Source organism: Eurytemora carolleeae, unplaced genomic scaffold (genome assembly GCF_000591075.1).
Source record: "Eurytemora carolleeae unplaced genomic scaffold, Eaff_2.0 scaffold60, whole genome shotgun sequence".
In the NCBI taxonomy this organism is placed as follows: domain Eukaryota; kingdom Metazoa; phylum Arthropoda; class Copepoda; order Calanoida; family Temoridae; genus Eurytemora; species Eurytemora carolleeae.
In genome coordinates this window covers 3,684-16,806 of record NW_019396087.1, presented here as the reverse complement: position 1 = coordinate 16,806, position 13,123 = coordinate 3,684, and the positions used below count along the sequence as shown (strand labels likewise).

Sequence of the window (13,123 nt, the reverse complement as noted above, 5' to 3'; positions counted from 1 at the left end):
ATTAAGGAGAATTAAGGGCATTAAGTAGTTTTTAAACCGGGGAAAAAGAAACTAAAATATTTTAAATTTATAAATACTTTTCTGAAACTATTGTGTACTTTATCATTCTTCCTCACTAATTCGTAAATTTCATAATGAACGTGCTATAAAGTAATCATCGTGCTATAAAGTTAAATTAGCTGTACATTACAGCACGTGTTTTGATTGGTTCCCGGATTTTCTCAAAAAAATTAGGATATTTGCAACATATTTTTTTTAATTGAGATGAAAATTAAATTGAAATCAACTTTATATTTTGACTTCTGCTTTGTTTCAAAGCTTATTTGATCTAGAAAAATAGTCATTGAAATAAACGTTCCATAAAATTACCTGTAACAGTATTATTTTGGCACGACGTGCTATACAGTTTTTGGACTTAATTTTTCTCTATATCTCTAAGGCTCTCGCCTTTTTAAATTATATTTTTTCCTCGCTAAACCTCGAAACAAAATTAAATCTAAAAAGACTCGAACCCTCTCGATAGAGAGAAAATTTCTGTCCAAAAACCGTACCGTTTCATATCAATCGATTTATAATTTATTCTTTTAGTTAGTTTCCAAGATTTGTTCAGTAATTTCCTTAATTATTTATGGTAGTTTCCTGGCCGACCCATGAAAGCCGTGTATTTGCCACATAAATAAAATCAACCAAGTGATAATAAAGCCATCTACACCCCCCACCCCCCTACCCCTTTCCTACCTTTCTAATTTGGGCAATCAAAAAATGAATACAAAAAGAACATTAATCAATTTAACGTCTAAAGATACAGAGTTATCCGCAAACCTTGAAACTTCAAAGACGACGTTACGCAATTTGTTTAATTCTTTTTCTGACATTCGAAGTTCTCTGTAGGACTGAACTGTCTTCTTTCTTTTCTAAATCCAATCGTGAATAATTTATTTACTAAATTAAAGGCAGGAAACCAATATCAAGCTTTTAATCTCAGAATCACAGAATCTTGAGGTCGTCCTTGCAATCTCATTCTGTTTGAGTAACCCTTTTACTTTAAATATTTGTCAAAGGAAACAGATTACTCCCCTCTGCAACTTACTGTCGTAACCCTTAGGTATTTCAAATCATGAATTCGTCAGGGTCAAGGACTTAAAGTTTGAAAGATTGAAGATTTAGTCCTCAGGTTGCAAAGATATATAGAGATTAGAAAATCTGGGTTTGTGGCAAGTGGTTGGTTCCTTTATTTAGTTTAAAGGTTAAAGATTTGTTTCTGCTAAATAGCTATGTATTACAGTATCTGTAGGAAAATCATTAAAGGGACTGTTAGCGTTGTTTCAAGTCACCCTTCATGCAAAGATGGCAATGTACAATTTGCAACGGTACCCTTAGAAGCTTTGTCTGATCAATTTTTTTGGTTTTATGTTTTAAACTGTTTATTTTTATTTCCGGTTTCTTGCTTATAAGAAACAATTTCAAGTCTGAAAGCTGACGTCATCTTCTCATTTGGAAAGAGGTTATGTCAGAATTTTAAAATTGAATAGAAACGTTGAAACTTTTGAATTTTATGACACTGCAATTAATAATGAATGTGTTAAATATAAACTTGGATATTGGAATAGAATGCGTTTAATGGATGGCAGCCGATTCAACATATATTTGTTTTTTGAAATTTCCATTCCCATCTTGAAAAACTATTGTTAAAGTGTAATATAGTAAATAAAAAATCATGCATTACTCTGCTATGCTTTCCAAGCCTTTTTTTAAGAACATTGCCCTAATTGGCTCAAATTTTGGCTATTTTTAAAAAGCGTTCAATATGTTGTCAAAATATAACTGGACGTAAATAAAATAATTCTCAATTGAAACATTACGTAAAGTTAATACAAGCATGTCTGATAGATTTCTAGATTGTTAGGCGTACTTATTAGACTAATTTTAGTGGAGGGTCTATAATTTTAGAATTTACATAAAAACACTTGTTATCATTGGTTTTTAGACTTTAGTATATAAAAATATATATTCAAGGCAGTTTGGAATAAATATTCTATTTCAAATTTTGTGAACTAAAGGGTGAGCAAAAAAAATTCAGGACTTTTAAATATATCTGAACCATGATGTTTGCATGACTAAAACAGTTGATTGGTATAAGGTTATATACATGTACTTCTTTGGTTCAAGTTTCATCAAAATCGAACTTCTGATACTATTATTTGTAATCTTGTTCTCGTTGTGATTATCCATGATTATCCATGATTACCCATGATTACCCATGATTACCCATGATTATCCATGATTACCCATGATTATCCATGATTACCCATGATTACCCATGATTACCCATGATTACCCATGATTATCCATGATTATCCATGATTATCCATGATTACCCATGATTACCCAAGATTATCCATGATTACCCATGATTACCCATGATTATCCATGATTATCCATGATTACCCATGATTACCCATGATTACCCATGATTACCCATGATTATCCATGATTACCCATGATTACCCATGGATTTTTTCAATGGCCACATTGGGACAGTGACGAGGTTTTATGTTGAAAAATTATTAAGTCTATCCCCAGTCGCCTGGCAGCTGGTATCGCCAAGGTAAAGGAACAAGATTACAAAGAATAGTATCAGAACAAAGCTTGATTTTGATGAAACTTGAACCAAAGTAGTACATATCATCATGTTTTATTGTCATACATATGTGATATCTATGCATCCTTCTGTCGACATTTTTGAGGATTTTAATGAGAACACCTGTCTGAAGTATAATTATAAAATTGAAGATAGCAAATTAGAAATGGTTTTTATTTATTACTGAATAGTTAGGAATATTCCCTCTTATATTGTAAACAAAATAAATCAACATTAATGCGAGAACCATTAGAACCAGACCATAGCAACGTGACTTGTGAGTCCTTGAGTCCGTGAGGTTTTATGTACGTGAGCTCTTATGTCCATTAGTTCTAATATCCGAAAGTTTTAAGCCCAGGAGAACTTATGTTCGTGAGATATTAGTGTCGCTAAGTTTTTTGGCAATAAGCTCTTTTGTTTTTAAGATTTAAGCTCAACAGGAATTATGTCCGTGAGTAGTTGCACTGTTCATGAGTTATCTGTGTACGTGAAGTTGTCTGCCATAAGTTCTTGCGTTTATGAGTTCTTATTTCCATGAGTTCTCAAGCCACTGAGATCTTTTTTTCGTGAGTTATTTGTGTTCTTATGTCCCTGAGTCTTATTCCTTTAGTCCTTCTGTCAGTGAGATTTGTTTTAGGAATTTCGTTTTAGTGCTCGTGTGAGTCCAATTATGTCTTTGGAGTTTAGAGTCTGTTATTCTTTCCTGCGGTAAGTCTTCGCGTCCTCTTAGTTTCCATGTCTGTGATTCCTTTGGTTCTTCGAGTTTAATCTGTGCATGCAACAGGGGCGGCAGAATCTTCGCACCCTGTCACCCCCCCCCCCTGAGATTTGTGTGTAGTTCCGAAATAAATCTAGCACCCCCCTCACTTAAATCCTGTATCTGCCCCTGCATGCAGATTCATGAATCTTTGTTCGAATAGATCAAATCTTCTTATCAAAGGTGTGAAGGATTTCGACTATAAATCTATCCGTTTTGCAAATCTTGTTTCGAGATAAAAGAATACAGATAAAGCCTAGACAAGACTTCATCGAATTTTCCCAACACTACAAAAACGAGATTTTCATTTTACCGATGAATGAAAAAGCGAATACTATAAATATAGAATTATTCAACAGTAAATTATCGATCATTCGTGCGTTGTCACCATAGATAAAGATAGATTGCACATAAGACGAAATTTTTCTTCTTAAAAGATAAAAATGTACAGAGATGTTTTAAAGATATTCCTATTATATCGATTGACTAGGTCGGTTGTGAACATTGGCTGTTCTTATGTCATTGAGTACTTGTGGTGTACATAGTTTAGTCCTTCTCATGTCCTTTTTCAGTTTTCGTCAATATCATATATTGCTCAGTGAAATAATTTGCTATTCTCAAAATAAAATTCACTCCTGAGTGGTTTAATAATTATGAAATCCATTAAAACATCAAACCACCCACCCCGCTTATCATTGAAGTACACTTTGACCCCTAGAAGTATGAGTTCGCGGACTGTACAATTCTTGGTGATTTTGCGTGCATAAGCTGTCTATGTTTATTTATTTATCTATGGTTGTCACGACTACAATGTAGAAGGTTGTTGTTGCAGTTTTAATGCGTTTGATGTATAAGAATCCGAGAGAAACAGGAAACAGGATTTAGGAATTTTCAAAACAGGATGGATTCAAGAATTTAAAAGATTCATCCAGCAAATTATCAATTACATATCATTAAAATGTATATTTGTGTTTAGCCTTCGCAGATTTCATTAAAGAAATTTGTGTATTTTAAAAATGTTTAAAAATTTAATGATATTCGAATTTTGTCGGAAGTAAAATTTTGAAATTTTATCATTCATAAACCTTCCCTGAGGCAACGAGAGGTCTCACAAAAAAAAATTTGGCGCGATCGGTTCAGCCGTTTTGACTTTTTTTTGGATACAAACAAACATACACCCGCCAACCCAGACAAGCAAAGTATATATATTGAAGACGCATATTGACAATTACCCTGGCACTGATTTAACCGTTAGGTCCTTATCCCAGCAAGCTCCGACTTTCGATCACAATTTGACCAAATAAACATGAGTTTTTCGCTTTCTCTATTTTATACTTTTTTCTCGGCGAATCCGTTTTAAATGAAAAATATAATTGATAAGTTTAAAGATTGTGGAATTATAGACCAAAACTACTGTCAAATCAAAATCTAGCCATAATGCTTTCCTCTATTCTTTTTTAGAAATGTTTTTATTGCTACTTGTGTTCTCTTAATTAGATAAAGAAATGTTTCTTAAAAAAAAGAGTATTAACAACCCAAAGTGAAAGGTTAAGAGAACAAATTAGTTGGGCTTTATCTTGCATTAGGGCTTCCATAGAAAAGTTTTAAATTAAAAAAGTATTACTTTCTTATCAAGAATTACTGAATATTTTAAACAAAGAAAAGTTGCTGAATCAATTAAATTGTTTAAAATGAATTAGTTACCTTGTGTGTTTCAGTCATTAAAAAAAAGGCAAATATTGTAGTTGATTAAAAACTGATTTTTAAAATAATTTTCATTTCAGAGAAAAGATGGAAGAAAATGTTACCTTGTACTGGGATCCAGGAAACTTTACAAACCAAACTGATCATGTTCTCCAGGTAGGGATTTGCAATAAGTTGGTTCGTTTTTAGTTCGTTTTAGTTCGTTGTTAGTTCGTTTTTTTTTTTTTTTGGTTCGTTTTTTCTTTATGGGTCAACATTTGGCAAAGTGTGAAAAAGCAAATTTTTGAAAAATCATTTATTTTTAACATTCATACACTATATGCCATATTTTGACCCTGACAGAAATAAATGCAAAAAAGGTTCTAAAAACGAGCAGGTTCTAACGATAGTTTTTGGACCATTTTTTTAGTTTAAAAAGTTGAATAAGAGTAAGCTTTAACATAATACAGTTTTAAAACCTTGGAAGTTTTATTTATTAAAATTCAAAAAACGAACCAAGCCTCCGGGTATATAAATATGCACTGACTTCTCCAGGTGTAAGCATACACAAGGAGTTCTTCTCCAGGTTTAAACATACACAAGGAGTTCTTCTCGAGGTTTAAACATACTCCAGGAGTTTTTTCCGGGTATAAACCTACACAAGGAGTTCTGTTAAAAACGTACTTAAATAAAAAGTACTTTTTTCAAGGATTTTTTCTATTTTGCAGGGTGAAGATCTGAAAAATTTTATTGCGGAAATTCTTGGAGATTCTCGGCTTCAATTGAAAACCCTGATCCCTCTTACCACTATATATCTGTAAGTATAACCTTAAAATATCATATGTTTGTAAGTAACCTTAAAATATCATATGTTTTTAAGTATAACCTTAAAATATCATATGTTTGTAAGTAACCTTAAAATATCATATGTTTGTAAGTAACCTTAAAATATCATATGTTTGTAAGTATAACCTTAAAATATCATATATATGTAAGTATATAACCTTAAAATATCATATATATGTAAGTATATAACCTTAAAATATCATATATATATGTAAGTATATAACCTTAAAATATCATATATCTGTAAGTATAACCTTAAAATATCATATGTTTGTAAATATATAACCTTAAAATATCATATGTTTGTAAGTATCTGATCCCACTACTGCCATCTATCTGTAAGTTTATGACCCTACTACTATATATCCAGGGGTCAATGTAATTCCAAAATTGATTATTTTTCCCATCCTAAGTTATTTTTTGTCCCAGAAAAAATAATTGTCAGTCCTGACACTTTCATTTTCCGTCCCAACAGTTTAATTTTTTGTCCCAAAATCAAAACAATTACTTTCTATTCCACTAATAGTCATTCCTTTCATGACCTGGATTTTAATTTTAAGGTTAGCCCAATAAATTTAATTTTTCGTCCCAAAATTATATTTTCTATCCCAAACCCCAGAAAATTATTTCAAATTCCACTTGTTATATATAATATCATATAAAATGTCTATTTGTAAGTATACGATTTCTACCCCGGGGTCTTGTATCAGAAATACAAAAATAGAAAATGGAATTCGAGGTTAAAAGATCTAAATCAAGGTTATAAAGATTATTCCACTTATATGATCCAATATTTAAAGCAAGGTTTGTTAGACATGTTTACAAATCTAACATTCATCCTTTTTAACTACCAGTGTCACGGTGTGACGTTAAAAAGCGTAAGGCGTAAGATAATGCCAAGGTACTGAGGCACTTCTAATTTAGACACTCTCCCCACCATAATAGACTATAGATGCATTAGTAAACACTAACTGAACAAACAAACAAAGTTTAACATGTTTTTTAATGTTTCAATACTAGAGAAGATGTTTAAAAAAAAAAACAATATTCCGTCTCGAATTTTCGACTTCCTTTCAAAGAGTTAAAAGAAAAGGCGAAGTTGATTTCTATCCCTTGCACACGTGAAAATTATGTAAATGTTAGTAAAAAAAATCCATCTGAATTTTTTGAAATTGGATGTGTTTAGACAGAAATATAGTTTCCCGGCAATTATCTCACTCCAAGATACTTTTTAGCGTGACACCGGGGACCAACACATTTCGGAATACTTTAAAGAAATTATTCTCTTAATTCCTGGACATAACAAAAGACTCTAAAGTTTAACTTTTTTAGCAAATTGTAAATAAAAAGTTTTTTTGTAAAAATATCCTTTATTTCATTCAAATATATGACGTTTATGTTCAGACCAACTAGGGGCGTATAAAGGATTTATTTTTGAAATGATCTTACCCCCGATCTTCTAGCAGTTTGTAAAGGGGTTGGGATTCAAGAGGAAACACATTTGTGTGTTCGTCGGTTTCAAAAGAGGGAATTGAGTTTTCTAAGAGGGAGGAATGTGATAAATAAAGCAATCCCCATATTTGTTAACCTGAAGATACCAAGATATATTACGTTGTACATTGTCTGTAAATCCAAATGCGCTTTGCATTAAACGGACTGTAAAATAAAAATGAAAGGGGGTATAGGATGAAATCTGAGAATCTCAGGCGGTGAACGATACAAATAAGACATCTATCTGATGTTCCTGTCCCGGGGAAATGAATATAAAAATTTACGTTTATACGTAAATTCATATATATGCAATTTTATATAAAAGTTGTAGGTTTAAACAGATCATATTCAGCAAATACGAAACCAATCTGAAAAAAAGACTATATCCTACAGAAACCTGAGAATCTCAGGTTCGCTCCTGTTATAATAATTTTATTTTTATTTAGCATTTTTAATAGATTTAATTGATAATATTAATACATTTAATCCGTATTATGTCACCAGTACTTCAGCCAATGGCAGTGCAGTAAACTGGTCACATGATTTCTGTCTGTACAACGTGACAACGATACTGCACTGTCATCGGCTGAAGTTATTGTGACGTAATACGGACTATACGGATTATTTGTAATAATATTATCTATTATATCTATTCAAAATGCAAAGTAAAAATTTTAAAATTATAAAAGGAGAAAACCTGAGACAGGAACATCAGATGGAAGTCTTATATGTTTCATTTAACGCCTGAGATTCTCAGGTTTCATCCTATACCCCCTTTAATTCTTCCTTTACAGTCCCTTTAACTACGCAAACTTGTAATGTGATTAATCTAGCCTAGCTATGTCTGTAAATACGTCAAAACCTGTATTGTGATAAACTTATATCTATGTCAGTGACTGGCTTAACTACGCTTAAATAGATCCGCGCTAATTTTGTAAATATGTATATATGTTAAACTTAATCTGTAACATAGATATCTAAATACACATTAGTTGATATAGACTTTGCTTTGAGTACGCTGACATCGATAGCTGACAAGATTGTGCCCATTTGTTTGACACTGATAATTTATAAGCTAGTGTTAGTGTTGACATTGTTAGCTGACGAGATCGTGCCCATTGGTTTAGCATTGATAGTTCACGGGATCGTGTCCGGGTTTTGACATTGATAGTAAAGTGAAACTGAGTTGTACCTGGATAGATACGGGTTTGAGAAACCCTTATAGAGTATGGCATTTACTACAAGAAGGGGGGGGCGGGGGGCCTACACCCCTGACGGAGTCAAGGTTTGGACGCTTCCCCCCTTCCCTATTGCCCTTGTTCTTAAATAAGCACAAACTTTGTTCGTGTCCGACTTCTGGATGGAAGGATGACTGGTAGTGATTCTAAAATTGCCCTTATTTGTAAAATACCAATTTGTTCCTCAATTTATCCTCAACCAAAAAATATAGTCTCCACGTAGTACATAAATTGTGGAATTTATCCCTAACATCCAATCCTTCTTTCTATTTCCACATTGGTATGTTGTAATTTGTAATATTTCAATCACAAAGATGAGTTTCCAAACCAAGGTTGTTAAGTAACGTTGCTTACTCTAGATGCGCTCCAATATACGAAAAAAATGTCGTCACGTTAACCCTATAAAGGCTGGGGGTGCCTGAATCTATGTATAGGAAGAAGGCCTTAGAGAATAGGTATAGGGTTGAAATGCATGTGCATAGACCAATTTGCCAAGGCCAGCTCATTGAACAAAATTTTGACCGATAACTTAAATAGTTTGCAAAACAGGGTGAACTATAATTTCGGAATACTACAAAACGTGGTGAACTATAATTTCGGAATACTACAAAACAGGGTGAACTATAATTCTGGAATACTACAAAACAGGGTGAACTACAATTTCGGAATATTGCAAAACAGGGTGAACTATAACTTCGGAATACAGCAAAACAGGGTGAACTATAATTTCGGAATACTGCAAAACAGGGTGAACTATAATTCTGGAATACTACAAAACAGGGTGATCCAAATTTTGGATTTCTGCAAAAAGGGTTAACCATTATTTAGAGAGACAATTAATTATAAAGGCTGTATTTTATTCTGTTGTGTGCAATAAATATAAATGACAATACAACTTATATGCTAAATCGTGGTTTGGACCAAATATAAATATTCTTTTAGCCAGTCTAGTTTTTCAACCTTCCGACTCAGACCATGATTATCAAGTGGAAAACCTCTGATTAATCTACATGAGATACTATACTGCACTTCATGTTCAAGCTGTAATAGCTTACAGCCTGCAGTAAATGCACTGTAGTGATTTAGAATTTAATATCAAATCCTGAAAGTTATAACAGTCTTAGGCTATAAAACCAGGTATCGGAATAGAAACTGGTTTCAGAAATAAGTAAAATAAAATGTTTTATATCTTATAAAAAGTATCTTAATATAAAAGTTGTTAAAAATTGAAACAAAATTAGAAAACCTAAAAATTTTATAATTTACCTTTTTTATCATTAAAAATGTAGTCTTAATATAATATAAAATACATCTTTAATTTTTTAAGAAACTAGTGACTCGCATCAAACACTAATAGGTTCTTCTTGATATTACAAGCTATGAAATCTGCTAGATGAAAAAGCCAAAGTTTGAAATATCAAAGGTCTACGACATCAGATCTCAGAGATGGTAATTAGAAAATAAGAGTTAAGAAAGTTTTAAGATGTTTTAAACGGAGTGTTCGCGAAAAATGAAAGGGGGTATAGGCTTACGGCGATAAATAATCGTTTTTGATCGCTACTAATCTTTCTTCTATCTGTTGCGTCTATAATGAGAAAATTGTTAAAAACGTCTCATACCGAAGAACGTAAATTCCTTACAAATTCAGAAAGTTGCAACATACGACTCGGATCCTAACAACATCAATTTAATACCAAACAAAGCATTCAGATATTACAATTTATAGCCATCGATTATTTTTCGACGCATTCCTATATAGTTAATAATTCATAATATTTTTTTTACTTTCTATGATCCGAGAGTGACTTTTGAAAACATTCATCCCTGATTCGAGGATTTTGATAATGAAGACGACATTTTCCATTTTTCCGCGAATGCGCCAGTCGTGAAAACAAGTTGTAAACGAAATATTAATTTTAAAAAACACAAAATAAAAAATATTATGAAAAATCAACTATATACAAATGCGTCGAAAAATAATCGATGACTATAGGATTTAATATCTAAATTATGTGTTTGATATTAATTTGATTTTTTTACGATCCAAGTCGTATGTTTCAACTTCCTCAATTTGTATGAACGCTTCGTTCTTCGGTATGAGGCGTTTTTAACAATTTTCTCCATATAGACGCAACAGATAGAAGTAAGATAAGTAGCAATCAGAAGCGATTATTTATCGGCATAAGCCTATACCCCCTTTCATTTTTCGCGAACACTCCCTTTAAGATAGAATTAATTGTAAAAGATGATATGTTTTTTCTGAATATTAAGGAAATCGTATATATTCTAAAATAAATGTAGATTTATTTAAAACATAAACAATATACATTACATATATAGATAGAATTAGCAGTATTCTCAACACTATATCAGTCTTATAGTCTGGAATATTTAAAGAATATCCTTGTAATATTTTATGTTTTCTATTGGGTTTCTATTTGTTACAAATGTACAATATAAAGTATAGCATGTGTTAAGTAAATTTGAATTACTTTGATTCATTTTTTGAGAAAAGTAATGTAACACAACTTTTTTCTAGAAAAAAAACCCAATAAATTACGGGCGAAAAGTATAGTATTACCTGTTAACAATATGCATCGCTATTTTTCTGCGGATATCTTTGCAACCTAGAAAGAAAAAAGCAATTTTTAAGTCTTCAGAGCCCGTGATTTGAAAAAATTCGGAAAAATACGGCTCGGGTTTCCGCTGTCGTTGGGCCTTATTCACGGCTTGAGCTTTCGGATTCAAGCTGCATCTTATTGTCCACAGAGTTTAGTTCAAAGAACCGGTTTTTAATATTCTATTTGGCGGATTTTCATGGTAGGAATTTGCGCATTTTGGGTTTTTGTGAGAACAAGATTCAACATTGAGCCTTGTTCTGCACTAAAACCAGCCAAGGTCGGTTTTATTTTAATTGGACCTAACTCCTTAAGTCGAGCCGAAAATCTTGCAAGATGCAGCTGTCAATCACGTGGCACAAGCTGTCGTCAGAGTTGGGCCGAAGATTGGGTCTTAACGTCTGGTTTATTTAAAGAACTATACGACTCGAGTTGAAGTTTTTAAATCGTGGGCTCAGAAAGATTAAACATATTAAAAAATATCCTCTTGATGCATTTTTTCAGTTATAATCTAATATCAAAACAATATTTCTAATAATTATACAAAATAAAAGATATATAATTTTATATATTTTATTTTTCTCATATCTAGGGACCCAAGTAAGGGTCTCTAAAAGGAATGCAAACTCAAATTTTCTTATTTCTACATCTTTGCAGCCCGATGGCGCATAAACTTTTGATATTTCATGAACTTAAATTTTTGTTCTTTCAGAATTCTAAAGCTTGAAATATCAAAGGTTAACAAATTAAAGGGATTAGACAATTGTTAATTTTTGTCAAAAACTCAACTTCTTAGACTTCATTATTCTCCGGAGAAAAAAGTTTATGAATCGTCGTCCATTTTCCTAGATAGAAATATAAATAGGGAGGGGGGGCTTTGTGGTCAAGCGCCCCCCCCCCAATTAGAAAATTATAACCTATGATTTCTTTTTTATTTGAAATTCTTTTTTTAGGTTGTTTATGGTGGTAGGGGTGTTTGGAAACCTGGCAACCTGTTTGGTAATATTAAATAATGAATATATGAGAACTGCTACTAATGTGTATCTTCTCAATCTAGCGATTGCAGATATTGCTACTTTAGTTATCAGTAAGTTACTTTAGTTATTAATATTATTATCATCATTTTTATTATTATTATTATTATTATTATTATTGTTATTATTATTATTATTATTATTATTATTATCATTATTTTTATTATTACTACAAGTATTGCTATTATTATGATTATTATTATTATTATTATTATTACCCAGTGATGCCTGGTGAACTGTATCTAATGTGGCAGCAGTATCCCTGGCCGTTCGGTGAACTTGCTTGTGATATAAAAATCACCGTCACCGAGGGAGTTATATACGCTTCTATACTCACCATTGTAGCTTTCACCATAGAGAGGTAAAAGCTTAGAAATAATTTTCATAAAACATCAGTTCTATAATAAGATTGTACAGGGCCCAAAAGTTTACATAGCACAAAGGAATTGAGTTTTTGCCACAACCTCAAATTTTCTAATTTCTATATCTCTGCAACCAGTGGGTAAAAACCTTTGATATTTCAAACTTAGATTATTTGACCTAACAGAATTAACAGTTTGAAATATCTAAGGTCTTCGACATTGGGTTGCCAAGATATAGGGACAAGAATATTTGAGTTTGTGGCAAAAACTCAGTTCCTTTGTGTGAAGTACACCTGAGCCCGAAATTTAAAAGAGTATCGTTAAACGAAACTCCCGAGTTCCCGTTTTGGGGTCTTTCCATTTGTGTAGATTTTGATTTAAGAGATTCGAAAAAAATATAAACAAACTGAAAAAATAATATTTCATTACAAAAATATTGATATTCAAAAAAAT

The 13,123-nt window shown here is 31.9% G+C and overlaps 2 protein-coding genes across 2 annotated transcripts in view; one reads left to right on the top strand and one right to left on the bottom strand.

Moving 5' to 3' along the window:
• The window catches only part of LOC111718315 (ras-related protein Rab-23), a 58,753-nt gene extending 53,462 nt beyond the window's left edge, over positions 1 to 5,291 (bottom strand). Inside the window, exon 1 of the mRNA XM_023493876.1 lies at positions 5,207 to 5,291. The gene's annotated coding sequence lies outside the window, so the exon portion shown is untranslated. The remainder of the gene's footprint in view (positions 1 to 5,206) is intronic.
• LOC111718318 (neuromedin-U receptor 2) lies at positions 5,187 to 12,743 on the top strand. The gene is made up of 4 exons (XM_023493879.1): positions 5,187 to 5,258; positions 5,810 to 5,898; positions 12,228 to 12,361; positions 12,531 to 12,743. The coding sequence occupies exons 1-4, from the start codon at positions 5,190 to 5,192 to the stop codon at positions 12,671 to 12,673; spliced, it is 435 nt and encodes a 144-aa protein (XP_023349647.1). The 5' UTR covers positions 5,187 to 5,189; the 3' UTR covers positions 12,674 to 12,743.
• The last annotated feature ends 380 nt before the right edge of the window (positions 12,744 to 13,123 follow it).